The following is a 23,703-nucleotide window of genomic DNA, read 5'->3' on the forward strand; positions in this document are numbered from 1 at the left end:
AGCTCTGGTTTACATATTTAAGGAGGAAAATCAGTATGTAGCAGTCGAGTTTCAAGAAGTTTAATAACACAAACCAAATACATCAGTTACACACTCTTGTCCCCTCATCTTCATGTGATCCTGCCTTTAAGATCTCAAACTGTAGGGTCGCCTGGGTGGCTCAGTTGTTAAGCATCTGCCTTCGCTCAGGTCATGATCCTGGGGTCCTGGGATCGAGTCCCACATCGGGCTCCCTGCTCCGCGGGAGGCCTGCTTCTCCCTCTCCCACTCCCCCTGCTCGTGTTCCCTCTCTCGCTGTGTCTCTCTCTATCAAATAAATAAATAAAATATTAAAAAAAAAAAAAGATCTCAAACTGTAGATTGGACTCTGCTTGTCATTATCAATTATGGAGAATAAATGCAGATGAGCCCAGTATTGGGATAGTCAGGACTATAAATATGCTGTGTATCCTAACTTGGAAGTCATTTGGATTTGAGGTCTCAAGCAATGGGACTTGATTAAATCAACTCTCTCATCTCAGTAACATGGTCCTTCTCCAAACTGACCTATGGATAGAAATGAATGGGTAAAGTCAATGCAACCATTTGTAAGACTGGACTTATTTACAATTTAGTTCCCAGTAGGCTGGCCTGCTTTGGTCCATTTTATTTTCACAAGTTCTGGAGTATTTGTTTGGAACTGGGGACAAGTATACTCTGATGGAATGTAACTTTTTTACTTTTCATTGGAACTTCTATCTGTCCTTTCCAAGGCTAAGTTCCTCACTACTCATGTGGGGAAAGGCAGAAATATATTTTTGTTAGGTATACAAATTTGATGGAGAACTCTCTCATGAGGTATTATTAAAAATCAAAGGAGTTTTGATCATTTTATATTTGATTTTTTTAAAAGTTGTATTCATTAGACATTATCTTCCATTACTATGGGTACTTTATATTCAGCAATCGTACTTGATAAAAGAAAATGTAATATTTAAATTTAAAACTGTTCACTCGACAGTCATGTTGTAGCACTGGTTTTCATTAGTAACTCAGAATCCTTAGTCAAATCTGCTATTCCTTTCTGATATAAACTTTGATTTCCATGCTATACAGGGACATACCTAAAAACTTGTCAAGCAGGAATGTAGTAAGTTTTCATACTATATTCAGTGGTGTAAGTCACTTTTTTAGAGTGTCTTTTGTATACATTTGTCCTTTACAGCCATTTAATTTCAAGCTGAAATCATTATCATCTACATCCTCATTTCCATTCACATCAGCTACTGTTTATTTAATCACTGTTTCAGGCACAGCACTTCACACAGATCTCCCTCAATCCACAGTCTTGAAAGATAAGTATTATTGACCTCATTTAGAAAGGAGGAAACTGAGGCTCACAGAAATTAAGCTCTTTGTTCCAGTTCAAGTAACAGCTCAGGACTCTACCTCAACACTGATGTCAAACCTATGCTCTCTTAACCGCTGGGCTTGCTGCCTCAATATAGCAAAGCTGCAATTATACTGTAATCAGCTTGCTAGAGTCTAAGCCAGTCCTGTAATACCTCCAAGAAACGAGTAGTGAATAGAACTACCCATCTGAAGATGAGAGCAGACAAGTGAGAAACCATGGTCAATCACATCCACCTGCCAATAAAATAAACATTTATTTTTTCCTCGTTCCCCCCCTGCCCTTTTTATGGTATTGTTCTCTAACCCTAAAGTTTCTGGGTAGCCATATGAATTCTTTTAAGCATTACTTTCCTTTTACTTGTCCATTTCTCTCATCATCTCTGCTAACCATGGCTACCTAACACTAAAGCACCTAACACCACAGTAATAATGCCCAGATCTAAATAGTTCACAGACATGTGAGATTTTAAGTTTACAAAATATTTTTTATTATATTGAATCAATGATACTGATGATTATGATGATGACAAAATAATACAGTATGTCATAATACCTGTAAAGGTTAATTCAGTTTTTTCAACATTTCCATTTTCTTATGGACTACTTGCTTTTGGCCCCCCTAATCTATGCTCATTCTCATTTCCTAACAGCCTGTCTCTCTGCCATTCTTTTGGTGTTACCGTATGCCTAAAAGCCTCTTGTATTCTTCAAACACCCACTGAAGAAGTTTGCTTGGTTGCAGTAACCTCAGACATCAGCAAAACTACTTTTACATTTCCTGATCAACAGTCAGAATGCTGTTCCAAGAGGAAAAATGCTTCACGCCAACAAGGTGCCTGACCTAGGAACTGGGTCAGCTGCCATCATTAAGTCCCTCTAATCATTAGTGCCTTAATTTTTACAAATCAAATGCATGGTATTTCAAACAATACATAAATTAATTTTAAAAACTCCAGGTGGAAGGAACTCTCGCTCTTCAGCGTTCTCAAGCTTGTCTGTAGTGTCACGCACGTATGAGAAGTGATGCTTCCAGGGGCATTAGAGATCCTTTACAAATCATTCGCTTTCCTTTTCCATGGTCTTCCTTTTTACAAGTCATTCATGATCCTTCACCCTTCCAACTTGACTATTACTTTCCCTCCAATTCTGCCTTGCTTCTTTTTGGGCACTGTCACTTCATCTTCAACTTTCAACTATGGCTTCATTTCAGTTAAGGATTATTTCCATATGCCAGAGAAATAAGAATAGAGATATGTGACTGAAATTTCTATTTCACACTTTTCAAAAAGGTATGTACTTCTCACGTGAAACATCAGCCTCAGTATTCTCAGCACTTTTGTGAGCTTTTTCCACTCGTTTTGCTTACAATAAGAATAGGGATAATTTCAGAAAATTGATGAAAATACTAAGTAATCTCTATGTAAGGACTTAATAAAGTGTAGCTTTTTATGTGTGCACATACACTGAACTCCATGCATGAACCGCATAATAACTGAAGCCAGGTTCAATCAACACTTGAGGTGAGAAACAATTATCTAAAATTGCACCGTAAAATAGATCCTACTATGACACTACCTTTAAGAATTAAAGATACAGAATAGACAGGGTCCATTTGGTCACTATGAAACCATTTCACTTTATTATATTATGGGAAAATTTAGATGTGCAAAGCAATGCAGATGCCAAAGTATTCTTTTAAACTATTTTTGGCTGAATTCATCTCTCTGAAGTCTTCAGATCCTAACATAAATACATATATGGGAAAGGTTTTGGATAAAAATAAATAAAATACATCTTAATCATTAACATGTAGACAAATTGAATAAAAGATAGAAAGAACATTGTGAAGCATGAAAATACATATCACGAAATTATTCCTGAATGTGACGGTTGAAAGACTCTGGAGGCCTGAGATCTATTTCTAAAGGGAACTTTAGAAAAGGAGAGAAGCTCTCCTCTTTGGAATGGGTAAACTACAATCTGATTCTGACACGAGGGGATTGAACTGAATGAGACATTCGGTTTCTTCCACGGCCCACTGATCTAAATAAGGACAGTAGCAAAGAATATATCAGTGCAGATCATTTAATACTGTGAAAAGATAATAAACACATCTGGGCAGGGATTCAATAATAAATACACATAGATGTTAGTCTGAATTCATTTTTAAAATACAGTATTTGTCTATTAAGCTGACAGGACACGAACAGCTCATTTGCTTGATAATCATCTGTTATAAAGGCATTGTTTTATAACTTTAAAATAACTCTTACTTAAAAATTATTAGACTTCTGTTTTCTATGTACAGCAGATAAAACTTTTATTTGACTGTAGAGTGCCATTTCATGGAAATTAAGATGAACATATGTTTTAAACAAGATATTTGCCATGAAAATACACACAAAATATCTAAATATGTCACATGATACAGAGAAACAAGACTCATGATCTTCACATTTACAGGAATTTATAAAATCTTCTCTGAAGGAAATGTGTTACAATTCAGTCAAACTTCTCATCTTGAAAGTAATCCGCCCAATTTAGATATTCTTGAAGTTGACCATATTTCTGTGTATACAATAAAAAAGCTAGTTATTTTACTCAAAGCAAAGAAGATAAGGTAGGCCTTTTCAATCTATAGACACAAACAGGAACACGTTCACTTCTCATTTCAGGATAATCATGAACAAAATTCTTATAAACAGGGACACAATTTCAAATAAGCATTTCTAACCCATAAAGTATTGGAAAGAGATCAAACTGAACATTATTATTAATCTCATAATGTTCTTATAAATTGTAATTTTTCTATTATCATATTTGTGGAAGTATAACAGCTTCAATAACTTATTCAACAAAAATTTGTTGAACACATAACATATATTGAATACTTTCTAATGACTGTCTAGGTACAAAAAAAATTGCTTTCCCTGTCCCTAGAAGACCAGAGTTCAGTGGTAATACAGCAATAACAAGTGCCATAAAGAACTATATAGACACTGTATGAAGGTTCAGGAGAGTAGCCATGGTTAGTTGAGGTGATCAGAAAAGAAGAGAAGCACTTACACTGTCATGGGAGAAAGGATTTGGTTGGCAAAGATTTGGGGGGGGGGCGGGCAACAGTCCATACAACAGTGAAAAGGCAAGAAAGTATGAGGTTTGACTACAATTTGAGGTTTGTTTAGGGGAATAGAGAGAGATGAGACTGAACCAAAGAGGCTGTGGTCAAAGTATGAAATGCTAGGTGAAGGAGTTTAGCAATAATGTGACAGGCAATGTGAAATTGTTAAAGTGTTAAGGCAGAGACTGACATGATCTGGGGTGTATTTTAAGAAAAATGTTAAAACATCCATTCTACAATATTTTGGCATTTAGTTATGAATCTATTGTAATAAGTTAGGTAATGAGATTCCAAATTTAAGTGACAGCCAATGAAGATGAAGAGTCAAGACCAGGGTAGGACAAGGTAAGAGAGGAGTCAGGATGATTTGGAAATTTCACTGATGATTTGGAAACTGTGATTTGGAAACTCAACTGCTGACTTCAGTTGAGGAGATTAACTGACCTAATGGTTTCTTTACTTATGAACTCTGGTTCCACTCCTAGTAAAGGAAGAGAGGATCCTGATGACCCTGACTTTGGTGGTGATAGGAACCTATGGAAAAGCATAGGAGGAATGTGTTTTCCTTCTAGACAGGGCCATGAAACTTTTGTCCCCTCAAAGATCTGTGACTGGATCACCTTCTCTGGAAAGAATGAAGAAAAGAACAGGAGGGGAAATAACCTTTGAACTACTTAGGGATTCTTCTGACCGACTACTTAGGTTCTACCAGACAGAAGTAAAGTACTCTAGAATTAGAAACCTATACCTTAAAAGTTTGATAGTTTTTATGCTTTTTATATTATCTTTCTTTATATTCTTTTTTCTCTTATTAAATTTTTTCTGGAAAATTATAATCTGTCCCAGCTATACTAAGAAAAGGAAGGAAAATCTCTCCTTGCTTTTATTACTAATAATAGTTAACATTAATTGATCACTTACTAATTGCTAGGTCCAATACTAAATGCTTAAAATGTGTTGATCATTTAATTTCCACAATCAAAACTCTATTATTATTGTTTTAATTCCTATTTTACTGAAGAGACAACTTAGAGAAATAAAGTAACTTGCCTCCAGATTCTACTGCTAGAAAATATTTAAATCCGTGCTTTTAACCATCATAGTATGCTATTTCTGAGACTTAAAGTTGGGAGGGCGTAATTCCTGGTCATTCAATCCATTTAAAGATTCTGGTTCCATCATTCTTTTTTCCTAAAAATCTGGAGAGTTTGGATCTTATTATGTTAACCCCTTCAAGTGCCAGGATGGACCTACTGATTAAAACAGGTGGAACTGTGGAAAGGGAATGTGAGAAAGAGGTCAGAACATAAAAGAAGGAGTTTGGAGTCTTCTGCTCAGAAAAAGAGCAGTTAGATGTGAAGAAAGGAATGGGTTTACCGAGGCAGAGAGCTATAAAGAGGCTGAGAACGGAACCTAGAGTGACATGCACCTTTAAGCAGGGCCCTCAATGTTTAATTTGCTTAAGAATCACCTGATTTGTTAAATATTGGGTGTTTAACACCCCCAAGGATTCTCATTCAATAGGTCTGCAGTGAGGCCAGGAACTACACATTTTCCACAAACTTCTAGGTGAGTCTGACATAGGTAGTTAGGGCCATGATTTGAGAAACATCAGTTTAAGGAGCGAAAGAAAAATTAAAAGAAAAAAAGTTTTAAAGGGGAGAAAGAAAAAGACACCACATAAAAAGTTTCAGGAAGGGGTGGGATATCAAATCATTATTTAAAATTCTTTCTTATGTAACAATCTTTATGTAATACATTTAAAATTTACATACAACTGTAAAACTGAGACTTGATACTTTCGACGTACTTTCTTCACTTCCTGATGTTCATGTATTCACCACCCCATCCCAACAACCCTATCTTCAGCTTCTCTGGAAATCCCATCATCACATTCACTTTCTTCTTAACAAGAAACATTCATTAGAATTTAGCCAGTGGCATATGATAGTATGTTCTTCCAGTCAAATTTAGAATGAGACAATTACTTTTATTATATTTATTATAGGTTTTGGTTTTATTATAATTTTCTTATCATTCTTTCCTTTCTTACACTCAAGTAGCTCCTACCCTTTAATGTCATCCTAGGTTAAAAACAGATCATCCTAGCTCAATTGTTAGGAGGAGGAACAAGAAGAATGAAGTCAGTCTAGTTGGCAGGTCTTTGGGAAGATACGCTGAGATATCCTGAGACAAGGGAAGAAAAACGCTTGGAGGAGGAAGGGGCAGGTAAGGGAAAAAGCAAGGTGTGTAATACAAGCTGGGAGGAAAGCCAGGACCAGATAGTTTGTGTGAGGTAAAAGAAGGGGTTGACATAATAATTAGGAAGTAAGAGCAAAAAGGGCCACAGATAGGGCGACTCAAGCAGCACTGAGCCCTGGCATTCAGAAGGGTTAGGGTAGCTATGGCCATGAGCCTGCAACCAAGGAAGAAGGTGTGCATCACAAGCACATGCAAGGCTGTCACACAAGGACGCTCACATTCTCTGAGGGGTAAGTGGGGTGACGCTGAGAGATGTCAGAGCACTTGATAAATTCTGAAGTTTAATCACAGCACAGAAAGCTGCATATGGGTTTACAGTGGCTCTAGACTTTAGTTTCTAGGACATCTTTTGAGAAAATTTATAGATAAATATTTTTAAAACAGGAGGGATCCCAAAAAGAAAATGAAGCTCTTTGGTATTGCATGTGGAAAAAAAGGTGCATGCTGTCCTAGACTTTCATGATCTTGAACTACAACTGTCCACTGCTAAGTGTTGTTCTTGAAGCATAATAGAACACTTGGCTTTTTTCTTCCTAAGAGTATTTTTTCTTATTCCAGGTCCCTTCTGTTAGAAATCCTGTTAAGCTTTTTCTAAGGTTCATGATCTGGAAGTGCTTTTAGTTTTTCTCTGCAAGAAGTTTAACGTTCTTGGGGCACCTGGGTGGCTCAGTCATTGAGTGTCTGCCTTCGGCTCAGGTCATGATCCCAGGGTCCTGGGATTGAGCCCCACATCAGGCTCTCTGCTCAGTGGGAAGCCTGCTTCTCCCTCTCCCACTCCCCCTACTTGTGTCCCCTCTCTCGCTCTCTGTGTCAAATAAATAAAATCTTTAAAAAAAAAAAGTTTAACGTTCTTCCCCATTTATACTATTATTACATAATATGTATAGTACATGCACAGTGATTTTTCTAAACAATTTTTAAAAAAATGGTGTCCCAATAGGCTTTTCAACTCCACTGGAGGGTTGGCAACCCTTAAATGCACCCATAAAGGCAGCTAAGAATTTCGTGTCATCATGGAAAATGAAGATGGGACTTACTGAATAAGTCATGGCTCCTCCCTAAGGCTAATAGAAAAGCACAGAGGAGGACAGGGAGGAAAGCACTGGGAGAGAAGTCGAAGCAAAGTAAAAGATAAAAAGCTGAGGAGAGTAAAATGATAGAAAGACTACGGGAGGTTCCAGATGGGGGGACGGCGGGGGAGGCAGAGAGATCACCAGGTGGGGCCTTGTGGTGGGAGGAGAACTGTCAGAAGGGAAACCAGTTCTGATGTCACTGTCCAGACTGGGAGACCTCTGCGGAACATGACGTGTCCTGACAAGTTCCTGTTGTTTGTTCTCTTTTTCTTTCCCTCTGCTTGTAAGTTTATTCACTGAGCTCTCTTCTTTTTTATCTTCCTCTTTTACAAATTTCCTTATGGTATAAATAACCCAGGCAACAGATCTCAAGTCAGGCTTTTTTTTTTTTTTTAAAGATTAAATATACTGTTGATCTGAGTTGCCTGAAAATCTACTATGTTTTCTCTCATACATTCACGTAACTAGACTTGTTTTAGAAGATTGCAATCATATTAGCATTCTTTCCAAGTACCATAAACAATTCTAAAAGCTCTGTGAGCAGACCAGAGCTTATGAGCTGCCAGCAGATCTTCGGGAATCCAGTGCACTCTTCAAAACCCCCACTTTATCCCTGATATCAAACTTAGTGATCAACAGGATTTGGGGGGATCAAAATCAGTGCCGTGGCCTGAAACCTCTGCATTCCCCTTGATCTTCAGTTACAGTGCTCACTGCTCAGCCCATGTCCTCAAGAAGAGGATGTGGGGGGTATTAGAACTGGCAGCCGAGATCCTTTCCTCAGATTGGTACCAGGTGCTTCTTCACTCTCGGATCACAAGAACTGTTCTAAAGAATAGGAAGCAGATAAGCAGAGGTGAGTCCTATACTTTGTCAAAGAAAATAGGGACTTAATATATATGTAAGGAATACCATATATATAAAAGTGAAAGGACAGAGGTCCTTCATTACAGGACGGTATTATTGAGGATTTCAATTTATCTGATGAGCTGAAGGAATGCTTAGAACATCAGGGCACCTATTCAGGGTGGGACAATGATAAGCATGAAAGGAATGGGTGGAAGAAGAGAAAATACAAAGACGGGGAAAAGGAGAGATTCTTTTTTAAATTTCACTGTCCTCTAGTCATTTGTATCCTTCTGCTGATCATAATTAGGCTCCAGAATCTATGAATGAGATGATTCTTCTATATTCACCTTACCTCCTTAATCCAGCCACTTTCTTTTGACTGACTGAAAATTCTTTCCACTGTTTCTTTAACCTGTTCATCTTCAACTTCTTCTGTCTTTGCAATGGAGCAACATTCCTGGTACAGCTTGAACTTAAAATGTTTCAGTTTATGATAAATTCGGGTACGATCAGCACAAATTCTGCCAACAGTAAACACCTAAATCAAGGAATAAACATTATTATCTGACATATGAAGTAAAAAATATACTAATGATTATACAGCCTTTCTGGCTGTATATTAGCAAAATCTAATAAACGCATTATTAATTTTTAAAATGTTTATACAATGGTTCCTTTACCTTCTCTCATATAACTTAGATAAGAAAAACTGAGCATCTGCTATGTTTCAAGTATTGGGCTAAGCACTGGAGATATATAAGTGAAAGAGGTACTACCTGTGTTAGGGGAGCTTACAGTCTTGGGAGAAAAACAAACGATCACAGAACAATGTGTCAAATGATGGGCAAGAGATGCTATCAAGGTACAGAGGAGGGACAATTAACCCAATTCAGTGATGAGAAGAATCCTTGAGTAGGTGATGCTTGAACTAAGTCTTCAGAAAATAGTTAGCCAAGTTTGAGAAGGAGGAGAAAAATGGCTTTTAACACAGAAGGATGGGCATACCTGAAGCAAGAAAAGCGTGCAAGCAATTGTATGTACATAGTTACTGAGTTAAAAATGTCTAGATTAACGATAATTTTCTAACTTATAAGCAACATGTAAAACTGAAACAAACTCTTATAACCAATATTCAGTATTGGCAGTTTTTCATTAAATTAGTTTTTTCCAAAAAATATTGTCAAGTAAAAAATAACTTTGTGTTTAGTCATATTTGTTTCCTTAATTAGTCACTCTGATATAACACATTAATACTTTATTGTTAGCAAACTATGAGAATTTTAATTTCTATGTTTATGTGGACTTCCAGGATTCTATGATTAAGAATACTCTTCTTGGGGCACCTGGGTGGCTCAGTCGTTAAGTGTCTGCCTTCGGCTCAGGGTCCTGGGATGGAGCCCGGCATCGGGCTCCCTGCCCAGCGGGAAGCCTGCTTCTCCCTCTCCCACTCCCCCTGCTTGTGTTCCCTCTCTCGCTGTGTCTCTCTCTGTCAAATAAATAAAATCTTAAAAAAAAAAAAAAAGAATACTCTTCTTGTGAAATCAACCAACCAGAACATTCCTCTTTCAGAATGTTTTGCATATGTACTGTTATACACACTGATAACTAAAATAGGAAATCTAAAAACTAAACATTACAGCTAAAAACATTATAACATGATCAATCTTCTCTGGATTAACCTGAGGAAATAGACAAACTCCTTGTTAAATTATATATTTGTCTCTATGCCTAAATTCACTAATGGGTTATGCTTTCATGAGTTCAGTACAAGTGGTATAGTTACAGTATTGATCTATGTAACTTGTATTCTATCTGACAATCTGACAAAGAACTGCATTGTTTTTCTGAAGCCACACTGCAAGGGTTCACAAAGGTGATGAGTTCAATAAATAATCTGAGTATATTGGCAAAAAATAGTAATAAAATGAAGAGTGTATTGGCAAAACTGAATAAAAGTTACATATGATCAGCAACAGTCAGGTTTGATGCATCATCTTGTGAAGATGGTATTTGGGACATCTTACAGTCTTTCTTAAAATCCTTGAAAGTTGAAGAAAACCAGGTTCAGATTTCTGTTAAAGTTCTATGAAAACCTTTCTGTTTTTCAGATCATTAGAAATAATCAGGTATTATTGTACATTGCTTGTTTACTCCCAGGAACCTTCCCGTTTCAACATTATCGTCAAACCAGTCATATCAACGCTAACAGTTCCCTTGCTGATGCCTCCTTTTTTACTTTGAGTGAAAAAGGTACCACAATATTGCAGTGGCCACAAGCGGTACCCTCTGTCTCTCCATTTCTGTCATCAAAGTAGACTGTGTGGGAGAAGTCTCCTACGGCTGTTCTGGATAAAGTACAGTAGAAGAATAATATAATTTTTTAAAAATTTCCAGCACACTGTATTTTATATTTCCACAAAACTGAGGAATTTATCTGTATAAAATTTTTAAGTTGGGGCAAGAGGGAAGGAGAGGTCTTTAAAAATCCTTATTTAAATTTTTTTTTTACCTGTATGAAACAAAAATACCCATTGAAAATATTTAACATTATAGTTTACTTCTTTCCATTTCTAATTCCTATCTTCTTGGCCGCTACTTACACTTATGTAGATCAATAAACCCAAAATTACCTTTAGAATATTCTCACACTATTTTTCCCCAAAATGTGATCACATTTTAAAAGCCTAAACCATTGTTAGTAAGTGTTCGCAGAAAAGGGTAAATGCTTCGATGAACTTCATGATTGTGTCATCTGCTTTAATTGGATTACTCTGCCTAGCATAAACTTATGGGCACTGAATATGTATAGTTTTATGATTCTGGCTATACGTAGTTATCCAGTATTCTAAAAAGATGTATCATAATCTTTCTCTCTCTAGGAATCTTACTGTCCATGAAACTGCTAGTTTCAATGCAACCATACAAAACTGCATTTTATCATTTGATTTAAAAATACGTTGCTACTTTGAGAGCTATCAACTGGCATTTTAAGGTAGGTTTTAATTGTATACCTTTAGATGGAAAATAATAATTTTCTAATATATTTGTTAACTTTGATGTTTTCCATTGTGTGACTGGTGTATTAATGTTCTTTGCTTTTATTCTGTGAGATCTCTTTTATTTTTTAGATATTTGAATAACTATTTTATACAGAATCTTTACTCTTTCACAGGAATATCAGAACTCCAGAAATGGTTTTCTAACTCACTTCCCTTTCCAGGATTAGCTGTAGACAGCAAAGACTGTGAATGTACAGCACTATTTTTGACCTATACAATAGAACATGATCCTTAAAGTATTAAATCACTTTTATTAAGATTCTATGTGTCTTGGGCGCCTGGGTGGCTGAGTTGGTTAAGCGACTGCCTTGGGCTCAGGTCATGATCCTGGAGTCCCTGGATCGAGTCCCGCGTAGGGCTCCCTGCTCAGCGGGGAGTCTGCTTCTCCCTCTGACCCTCCCCCTTCTCATGTGCTCTCTCTCTCATTCTCTCTCTCTCTCTCACAAATAAATAAATAAAATCTTAAAAAAAAAAGATTCTATGTGTCTTAACTCATAAAAAATCATAGATCAGTTTTTAAACAATGGGGAGATTTGCATATAGACTATGTTGAGAAAAGAAATGTGTTTTCATAGTAACTTGTCAAATGATACATTAAAGACTAATTCTGAATTCATTATCCCCATGCAAACTTTCTAAGTGAATCTTACAGATTGTTTAGAGAGATCTGGTCAATTACTGCCATTAGTACTGAGGAATCATACTACCCAATGTAGCAGAAGGATTTAGATTAAGAATCTATTTCTAGCTTAATAACTGACTGGCAGTATTTAGAGGCAACTCTGAGAGCCCCCAAACACACACACCCTTCATGGATATACTGACTCACCAGAGGAAGCTCTCGATATTAATATTTTTGCATTTATAAATGTAATACTTTTATAAAGATTAAAAAATAAATAGAAGTAGACTACACCCTGCACTTCTCTCTTCACACTGTACTGCTTTGCTTGTTTATAAATACTTTTCTTCAAATATTTCCAATATTTTCTTCATTTTTGTCTTTTCATTCAAAATTAATGGCACCTTAAGTATGTATTGATCATCTAGATTTTGATTCTGATACACTCTAGGTTGAAACATCGTTTTCTTTCTATTCTCATATTAAGATGACAGGCATCTGGGAACTGTCAATTTGGTAGATTATCTGCCATAAAATTTTCCACTTGGGTTAAATTCTCCTTTGGACCTAAAGGGGACTTTTGCTTCCCTTGCCCCAGTTATCTGCCTTTTCATCCTCATCCTACACCCTTCTCCCCTCCCCACAGTTTGGGTGATGTGTACTTACACAAAGTTTAGTATCTGAATTAGGAGTGAATTTGCCATAGACATAGGCAAGACATATTTTTCACATTCAAAATGTATACCCTCTTTCCTTGTACTCTTTTCCCTTCTCCTAGTGCTTTCTCCATTTATAAAAACAACAGGGTTATTTGTGCAAGCTATGTATTGAAAATTTCTAAATACTGAAAACTAAAATGAGAGGGAAAAATACCTGTTTATCATGTGACATGAAATCATCTGTTTCCATAGTCCTGGTGTTGTACAACTTTCCTGATAAATGCACTGAGTATCTGCAGTGGCGATGCAATCCACAGGCCTGGCAGGAACAGTTTTCAGGATTCTTCGAATGGATACTTACATTAGAATAATTTTCCACCCGCTCCTGAAAACAATTGAAAAATGTAATGAAGCTTTCCAAGATTGGAAAAAACAACAATAAAATAAAACATAAAAAGAACCTAACCAAATTAAAGCCAATATTTGGAATCACAATAATGGGGTAAGATGTAAGAGCAAAACACACTCTTATTTCTTACTTTAACACAGAGCACACAGTAGATATTTGACAAGATATTTTTAAATTAAAAAAAAAGAATTTATAATTTAGGCTGTTAAATGAAAAGAAACCAGACTAGAAAAAAAATTAGTTTCCTACTTTTGAGTTACTATTAGGTAGTATTCTTCACAGATTTTAATTTACTTTTTTTTTCCCCTCCTCTCATCTCTAGTTAGTGTAAATGAGGTTTAATAGTTAAAAATAGAAAAAAAGAGCAGCAAAAATTCAGGATACTATAACAAAAAGATGAATTCATTTAGGTTAGTCAAAAACTGAGAAAAACCAGATCACATTCAGTCTCTTTGGTGTAAATTATATCCTATTTCCCACAAAATATTCCAGAAATGATTTGATCATCCTATGGCTACTTACTAAAGGACTATGAAATAAGCAAGTTGGAACTAGGAATGCTAGGGGGCCAACTCTGATATGAACAGTCTAATAGCTGAATTAGCAACGAATAAGTGAACTGAGAAAATATTTGGCATTCATAAATAAGCTTTATTAAGCTGTGCAATTACTTCTGGTTGCATATTTTTGCTCACACTCTAGGCCTGTGCTAGATCCTACTGTCATAATTAGTAGTGTAGATTAGGTTTTACCATAATATTTGAACTACAAACAGTGAGCATATTAGCAGGGTTACTGATCCACATTTGTAATCTCTATCAGCCTGATAGTAATTAAATATTCAGTATACCGATAGTTCCCTTTTTAACACTGTATGATTCATAACTACATTGTATTTTGTCTACTTTTAATATTTCTCATATTTCATGGCAGTTTGTGACACATGTCACTTACAGGATGACATTCAGAGTAAATAGGTGACTAAACCACTTTCCCTTCTCGTTTCTGTGGTACATATGGAAGCACATTCGAGATGAAAGCTCTATCAGCTTGGCTCTGTGAGTGACTACAATACGCAGAACGCTATTGTAGATTTACATGGGACATATAATATAACTGAAAAATAAGCTTTGTTGGTTTAAGCTGTTAAGATTTTCATTGTTGACCTGTCATATTTATTTTTTGCAGCATAACTTAGCTAATTCTGACCAAGATCATATTGAATTATTTATGTCTCTAAATTTTTAAGCTAATATTTTCTTGTATCTCTCAGTTATTATTTCAACATCAGATAATCCAAATTCAGCATAACATGCCATGGTATAGTTAAGCATAATATGGCATAGTGGCATGGGCTTTGGAGTCAGATAAATACTAGGAATTTATGATTTCTAGGTTTAAACATTGGCCTAGTTAATTACTAGCTGTGTAACCTTGTGTTTGGAGTCACAGTTTTCTCAACTCTAAAACAGGAAAGAATAGTGCCTTCCTCATGGGGTTACTCTGAAGATCAAATAAGATACTTTGCATTGCATAATTACTTGGCAAAGTTAAGTGATCAATAAATATATGCTATTTTTCTATTAAAGAAAATAATATTTAAGAACTGTGCTATGTATTTTACCTTCCAAGTAAGTAAATATTTCCCTTTAAAGTAGGTAAATATTTTCTGTATCTGAGGAAGAGAGTGGAGTTTAGAGAGGTTAAAAACCCACCCAATGTCAAAGAGATATATATGGTGGCCCTAAACTCAGCCATCCTCCAAACTGAAGTCTTCTATTTCTGTAATCCCATAACTGTCCCTTAAACCCAAATCATCTGTGGCTAATTTATCAGGTAATTCAAGACTGAACAGGCCTTGGATGAAACCAAATCTCGTGACATAAATGAGGTAGAATAGCTAATGATTTAAGTGCCAGAAGGACTGTTAGGAACTTGAACTTCTGTTACCTTGCCATTTTTTTTCCTCTCGCTAATCATGAGAAGATAGAATATTAGAAGTAGGGAGATTAAGAAAAAACCCTTAAAAAACATGTAAGACAGCCTCTACTATTAGAGATTCATAAAATAGAAATCTATGAGATAACATGGAGTAAGTCTTATAAAGTAAAAAGATGCTTCCCTGAAATTGGTAGAATTACAAAATCTTAATTACCAATAATTATAAAACCTTAAGGTCGAGAAGGATGTCAAAGACAACCTAGGCCAGTGTTTCCCAGATTATGTTATGGAAATCAATTATTCTAGGAGGTGATAAAATGTAGCTCATGAAAAGGAGCCTCATAGGAAAACACAAATTTGAAAAGTATTGCATTCTACATCACCCTCTTGAAGATTTACAGTATAAATTCATACATTAATGTTCCTTGAAAGGTCCTCCAATTAAGTTTAAAACCCACCATTTCTCAAACTTCTTTAGCAATGGAACTCTTTTCTGAAACAATGATTAATATTCTGTGAGATAACCTCCTCATTTTAATAGATGGGCTAAGCTCTGGGGATGTTCTAAAGTTATTCATCATTTAGAACTACTTAACTACTGGATACATATAATAAGTGTTACAATAATTAAAACAATAGCAGTCTTTAGAAAAGGTGAGAAACAACAAGCTGATTATTAACAAAGAAAAATGCCAATAATTTAGAAGATTATTCAGTTAGTATTCAGTCAATATTCAGTTTGATAACTGGATACTGAAATCCTGATAGGTCTGCCACTCCCATCCCCCCAACCAGAGACTCAAAACAAATTAAACTGTATACCTTATATTGCTCTTTCCAACGACTTCTAGAAGCTAAACTCTCTAGACGAGGCTGAACAAAGCGGTCATCCAAATAATGGAGAGATGTCAACATATCTTGTGCATATGACTTTTGTCTGGTGCCATCTGTTCAGGGGAACAACAGCAGCAAATAATCACTTAGCCCTTAGGAAATTATCTATCTATCTATCTATCTATCTATCTATCTATCTATCTATCTATCTAAGCCCCCACACCAATGAATTATCCAGCCTCAAATACCAATAGTGCCAAGGTTGAGAAACATTATTAGGCAATATTTAAATAGTTGAATAGTTAAGGATTTCTTCCCATAGTTTTAGAAAGATACTTGGTTAATTGGTTAGAAGCATTTGAAATTTTTAAAAAATTAGTTGAGTAAAGAAAAAAAGATTCCATCAGAACATTAGGGAAAGGAACAAACCACAGAGGCCTTCTAATTGTTGCCTGAATACATCAAACTTATTTTCTGTTCTTTTAATCCTAGTAAAATTAACATATAGTGTTATATTAGTTTCAGGTGTACAATATAGTAATTCAACAGTTCTATGCATTGCTCAGTGCACATCACAGTAAGTGTACTTTTAATCCCCTTCACCTTTTCACTCATCCCCCCCACCATCTTCCTCTCTGGTAACTGCCCGTTTATTCTCTATAGTTAAGAGTCTATTTGTTTTGTTTGTTTTTTTTCTTTGTTCATTTGTTTTGTTTCTTAAATTCCACATGTAAGTGAGATCATACAGTATTTGTCTTTCTCTGACTTAGCATTATACCCTCTCGATCCATCCATGTGTTGCAAATGGCAAGATTTCATTCTTTTTTTATGGCTGGGTAATATTCCGTTGGATATATATACCACTTCTTCTTTATCCATTCATCTATCACATCAAACTTACTTTTACCTAAGGGTCTTTTGCACTTACTGTGTTCTCAGATAGATCAATGCATTATTTTCCCCCTGACTTCGTTCATTTAAAAGTCACCTCTTGAGAGACCTTCTTTGACGAATCTAACAGATACTTTCTTTTCCTTTATCACTCTTGGGTCTCTTTAACCTATGTTATTTTTTTTTATCAAGAACTAATCACTAGTTGAAATTGTATTATGTTATATATTTGTTTCATGGTCTGTCTCTCCCATTAGACTTTAAGCAACATGAGAGCAGGAATCTTGTATGTCATAGTCATTGCCATATCCCCAGCCCTCAGATAAATGCTGGCCCCTTAGGCACTCAATAAATATTTGCTCAATAAACTGTGAATGAAATCTCACTTAGGCAATTAGGTAGATATTCAATACAACATATTTATAATCTTTATTAACTTCCAGATGTGCTAGATGCAAGGGATAAGTGTATATCTAGAGTATGGTTCTTCTTGTAGTCTTAGAAGAGAGGAAGGCAAAAATACATTTTCAATACAGTATGAAAAGTGTATACACATCAGTACCACCAGGGAACTGAGAGCACAAATGAGGGAGTAAAAATACTGAGTGGGTCATAGTAGCTTTGACAGTGAAAACAATTTTATACTCACCTGGAAAATCTAGGGTAGAAAGGGATTATATTTTAAGAGGAAACAGTATGAGCAAAGGCACAAAAGCATAAAACAGCACATAACTTTTGGTGAAATTCAATGAGCTTAGAGAGGCTGGGACAACACATGGCTATTGAACTACTCTGCTGTTTTGAGTCTGTCCTACATCCTCACATTCACTGTCAACTCTCTAAGGTCAGGGGAACATGACATATTTCTTTTGCACATTCCACATATCACAAATAATAAACAGTAACAAGTTCTTGATGTGAATGGGCTTCTGGTGTAGTTGATCCTAGAGGGAACAATTGGAGGGCCTTAAGAATGGGTCTCTTGGTTTTGCTTAAGTATATATTGTATTACATAGTATTATATTATTATATTAGTAGGGTGTTTAAAAATTGGAAAAAGAAAAAAACCTCTAATTGTTCCATTTGTATTAACTTACCATACAATGTTCCCAGAAAAGATTCATCTAAAGCATTGATCAGAAGAGCCTTCACAACTCTTTCAAAGTGAGTATAGTGGTCACTAAAAGAATCTGAAATTAATTTTAAATACATATTAGAATATACTAGATAAAAAAATTCCCTGAATAAAATAGGTTCCTTTCTCTAAGAAATTAATACTATAAGTAGGAGAAGTCGCTTAATTATCCTAATTTTATAGCTGCCTCAGTGACTTGTCACTGAGCAAATCTCCATTTTCCAGATTTACTGGCTTCTAATCCAAATTTCAAGTTGTTATTTCAAATAATCTTCAATTTCCAAACTTATTAAGGGAAAACTATTCAGAAAATATTAAGAGATACATTGTGAGGGAAAAAAAACCCAGATCATCCCCTGTGGACCCAAGTTTAATTATCAACTTAACAATTAGAGAGAGCAAGAGAGAAAACTTTTATAGGTAGGTTATTCAACATGTACTTGAAATTCCTGTCTTTCCTTCTCTTCGAAACATGGTACATATGAAATTGCCCAAGAAATTACCACCCTAGCCAAAACCCCAATGGCTATAAAAACTCCATTTCCCTTTCTGCTGCTCCAGATTTAGGATTTTCCATATCAGTTTAGAAAAGTTCTGTCTTCTCTTTCTCATACTGAATATATAAGCCTACCTTCCCACTAACCCAATGTAGTCCATGGAATCATCTGTTGTGATGGGCCATGCAATGGTAAGAGAGAAGGTCCCTACTATTTCCCATTGCTCTTGGGTCAAGGTTTACTATGGCTGTAGAACTATTCTCTACTAAACACAACCTCTTCCTTGATCCAAATGGTCATCACAGAACATTTGCCCTGGCCTGGGAACCTATATTAGGGGCAGCCTGAGCATTTCAGGAAAAGTGGATGATACTTGGTGAGAAATTTAAGCAAAATAAGACCTATGTTAGCATTTATGAGTAAATTTTGACCTTGCTTTCACTGAAATAAAACAAAGATGAGATTTAACATGGAGAAATGTTTTTACTTATATTTTAGCTACTAAAAGGGCTGTATAACTCTTTAGATTTCAGGAAAAATATTTAGTACGCAATCTTTTTTAAGCAAACATTTATTATAGTACTAAAGTGGCCAAAATAAAGCAGTAATAAAATTAAATGACAATAGCAGATAATTTGCACCGGGGCCCTTAGACTTTAGAGTAAATTACAAAAGAACTGATCACAGCCATTTATGAGTATTTTTTTAAAAATCAGTAGAATGTAATTGGAAAATGAAATAATACTTCAATAGCATTCAATTTTGATTAGATTTTCATCAACCTCTGGATATAATATAGTATTGGACCATCATTTAATTTGTGAGTGTTAAACTGCATTTAAACTCTATCTAGCACTTTCCAAGCTATATTAAGGGAAAAATGTTCTGGGAATATTAACAGACATGTTGAGGGGGAAAAAACCATGAAATTCATTCCCTGTGCTCCTAAGTTTAACTACCAAATAAATTGAAATAGAATTTTTTATCCCTCTGATTTTATCAGTCTTTGAATGTGCTGATGCTCAACCTTACTCACCTGCTGTAGAGTTTGGGAACTGTTGTTCTATTTTAAAGACCTTGACGGTGTTTCTTTAGAATTGGGAGTAAAAGGAAAGGGCAGAGGATCAGAATCATCTGGAGAATTTTTTCCTAACCACAGAATCTCTCTCCTACCAATATCAGAATCTCCTTCAAAAGAGTCAGGAAGGCCTCAGTTTCGCTGTGCTTGAGTGGATAGATGGGTGGTGGAGGAATTAAGCTCCTGGCATCTCAGATTGAAAAAAATATTGTAGGGGCGCCTGGGTGGCTCAGTTGGTTAAGCGACTGCCTTCAGCTCAGGTCATGATCCTGGAGTCCCAGGATCGAGCCCCACATCAGGCTCCCTGCTCAGTGGGGAGTCTGCTTCTCCCTCTGACCCTCCTCCCTCTCATGCTCTCTGTCTCTCATTCTCTCTCTCTCGCAAATAAATAAAATTTAAAAAAAAAAGAAAAAAAAAGAAAAAAATATTGTATTGAGCAAGTATATGCCAGGCATTGTTTCATGTACTTACATGCATTGCTTTATTTCTCAATACAAGCCTGTGAGGCACTATCAATACCCTCAGTTTATTTTTAGTTAAGGAAATAAATACAAAGAGGATGAAAAATCTCCCCAAGATCACACAACTAGTAAGTGTTGAAACCGGTGCTGGAACCCAAACAGTGTGACTCTAGATTTCATGCTACTATCCCCTAAGTAGATGTTGTTCTGCATGCTAGTTAGGTTTGATAATATAGTTCAGAGCATGGAATTTTAGACTTGGATGGGAAATTGGAGAAAATAATACAAATCTCTCATTTCATTTTGTATTTTGTATTTTATTTTTTTAGAGAGGGGTGGTGGGAAGGAAAGTGAGAATCTTAAGCAGGCTCCACGCCCAGCAGGGAGCCTGATGTGGGGCTCGATCTCACAACCCTGAGATCATGACCTGAAACAAAATCAAGAGTCGGATGCTTAACCGACCAAGCCACTCAGGCGCCCCTCAAATCTTTCATTTAAAATTTTTTTAAAATGACCCAATGATGAAAGAACTTACCCGAGGTCACACAACTAGATAGAGGAAGAATCAGGATTAGAGCTCAGACCTCCTCCACAGCTTTTTTTCCAGTGCTCGAATCCCTATAGTGGATGAGCTTCTGTGGAACATCCTAGGAATATCATTTAAAATTTTCTTCTATGATTATAAAAAAAAATTGCAAAAGAATACAGGAGAAAATCAACAGTTTTTGTGTTTATGCATAACTTGATTTTTTCAAGGTAGTCAATTTCCCCATACCCTATCATAGGGTAGTTTAGTCATTCTGTTGATTTTCCATGCATCTTTTATCATATATTAATTTCACATATATGCTAAGATTTTGTTTCAGTACCCTGTACCTTTCTTAATGATCTGGCCATCATCTTCATGCCAGTACTACACTGCTTTACTTACTGAAATGTTATATAACTTTTTATAACTGGTGGGGCAAGTCCTTCTGATTTACTGTTTGTTGTCTAATTTTATTTATTCTCATATATTTTTCCCAAGTGAACTTTAGCATTGTTTTTGCAAAGTTGAATCAAAAAGTTAGTTTCACGGGCTCCGGGGTGACTCAGTTGGTTAAGTGTTAGATTCTTGATTTCGCCTCAGGTCATGATCTCAGGGCTGTGAGATTGAGCCAAGCATCGGGCTCTGAGCTGCGCATGGAGCCTGCTTAAGATTCTCTCTCTCTCTCTCTCTCTCCCTTTGCCCCTCCATCCCAAAAAAGTTAATTTCAGAAGAAATAATTTCTTGTACTATTTACTGCTTTCCAGAAACATGCCGTGTCTCTTTTATTCATATTTTCTTTGCTATTTCACAGTAAAGTTTATTCTTGTACCTATAAAGTCATGCTTTTCTTCCTAAGATTAGACCTAGGAACTTTATTTTGTTTGCTACTATAAATGGAATTGTCCTTCATTATATCTTCTAAATAATTATTGATAGCATACAAGAAAACTATTGAATTTTACATATTCATTGTGAATCTGGTCATCTTTCTGAGATCTTTTGCAAATCCCCAATAGTCAGATCTCTTATATATTTGCAGAAAATGAACTTCCTAGCACATTGCAGAGCTGGATAGAGGGAGATACTGTTCAGGAATTCCTGTGCAGTGACTCTGCTTTCTCCCCCAACCCTGAGAAGGATGTGGTCTTGCTAGTGCTAAGTTTATTTCAAGAACCGAGTGAATGTTTATACATATTCTCTTAGATAGAAGCACACAGAGTGTTGGTGTACTTTCTTTTGAAATGGAAGTATGAGCCTAGTGTAAGAAAGCAGAGACAGAGCAAGAAATTGGGTTCTTTTTCTACTCTTAACAGGTACCCCCCCAATAGGAAAAAAAGGAACATAAGAAAACTATGGAAATATATGCTGCATTTACTCCTGCTCTCAAGCTATTCATATGCTTTCTCTTTGTATCCCTGGTTAAATGAGTCAGAAACTTATAGCTTGTGTGTGTGTGTGTGTGTGTGTGTGTGTGTGTGTGTGTATATATATATATGTTCAAATAATGTCTTTTCCTTTTCAGTAGTTGTATTTCTTGTTTTACTTTTTTATTATATTGTTCAAAACATCTAGAACAAAGTAGAAAATTTTTGTCTTGTTCTTTTTAAAAAAGATTTTATTTTATTTATTTTATAGAGAGAAAAAGAGTGAGGGAGAGTGTGTCCATGAGTCGGGGAAGGGGCAGGAGGAGAGCATCTTCAAGCCGACTCCTTGTTGAGCATGGAGCCCAACACAGGGCTCCACACGGGGCTTGATCCCATGACCCATGAGAACATGACCTGAGCCGAAATCAAGAGTCAGCTGCCTAACTGACTGAGCCAGCCAGCCAGGCACCCCTGTATTAAACCATTTTAAATTCTTTTTTTTTTTTTTAAAGATTTTATTTATTTATTCGACAGAGAGAGTGAGAGAGTACAAGCAGGGAGGGAGTAGTAGTAGAGGGAGAGAGAGAAGCAGGCCTCCCGCTGAGCAGGGAGCCCGATGCGGGGCTCGATCCCAGGACCCTAAAATCATGACCTGAGCCGAAGGCAGACGCTTAACCATCTGAGCCACCCAGGCGCCCAACCATTTTATAATTCTAAAAAGGATGGCTAGATAACTTTTTCTTCATTCTTGTAATTAGAAAAATATTTCCTTCATATGTCTATTTGCAAATCTATTTTCATCAACTTATTAGGATGTGAGCCTCCTTAATTTGCACTAAATGCATGTGTTCAGCAACTCAACATCTTCTATCACACCTCTGAATTCACATCTCCATGTTTTTCCATCCAAAAACATGCTGTCTCTTAGCACATTCAAATCTTCTTTTACATTTCCCACTAAAGCCATAGAATTTTCTTCCTTTAGATTTCCATTTGTTCTGTATTTCCCTGCAGAAATTTGTGAAGTAGGATCATTTCTACTCCTTTATGTGTTATCTTCTCCTTTAGAACTGTTTTCATTTTCTCTATGCAAAAGAACTTCTTAAGTTTAACCTATATATCACTGATGATTTTCTGTACTGTTAATTCTGTTGTTTACATCTTTCAGTATAGATTTTATTTCTGACTTTATATTTTTAATTTTCTAGCAACTAATCCTTATCTCAGGTAGCTCTATTTCCCCTCAAGTTGTTCTTTCCTTACAACTTCCTATTTCCTTTTTCACAGATTGTAAAGCAAATGCTTTATACAATTTTCTTCTGTTTCCTTTAATGAAACACTTTTCACAGGCATTTTCTTCCTCTGAGTCTTCAGGGCAATGTTACCTTTCCCTTGTGCTACAATATGATTTCACTGGCACTTTTTACTTATCCTACAAAAAAGGGAAAATTCTAGAATTTAATATTTAATGTAAATGGTTGCAAGACTGTTCTTAGGCACACTCTGTGTTATGTTGATAGAATTATT

The 23,703-nt window shown here is 35.9% G+C and overlaps 1 protein-coding gene across 7 annotated transcripts in view; it reads right to left on the reverse strand.

Moving 5' to 3' along the window:
* Positions 1 to 3,461: 3,461 nt before the first annotated feature.
* The window catches only part of CCDC82 (coiled-coil domain containing 82), a 31,539-nt gene continuing 11,297 nt past the window's right edge, over positions 3,462 to 23,703 (reverse strand). For 4 of the 7 annotated variants that reach the window (XM_036124482.2, XM_036124479.2, XM_036124481.2 and 1 more), the window contains 5 exons: positions 18,210 to 18,302; positions 16,210 to 16,334; positions 13,252 to 13,422; positions 9,050 to 9,235; positions 3,462 to 3,960 (listed from right to left, as the gene is read on the reverse strand). In XM_036124482.2, coding sequence (XP_035980375.1) covers positions 3,895 to 3,960; positions 9,050 to 9,235; positions 13,252 to 13,422; positions 16,210 to 16,334; positions 18,210 to 18,302 — 641 coding nt within the window. In that variant the 3' untranslated portion in view covers positions 3,462 to 3,894. The other 3 variants (XM_036124483.2, XM_078058726.1, XM_036124485.2) reach the window with 3 other exon arrangements.

The sequence above is a fragment of the Halichoerus grypus genome, chromosome 11 (genome assembly GCF_964656455.1).
Source record: "Halichoerus grypus chromosome 11, mHalGry1.hap1.1, whole genome shotgun sequence".
Classification (NCBI taxonomy): Eukaryota; Metazoa; Chordata; class Mammalia; order Carnivora; family Phocidae; genus Halichoerus; species Halichoerus grypus.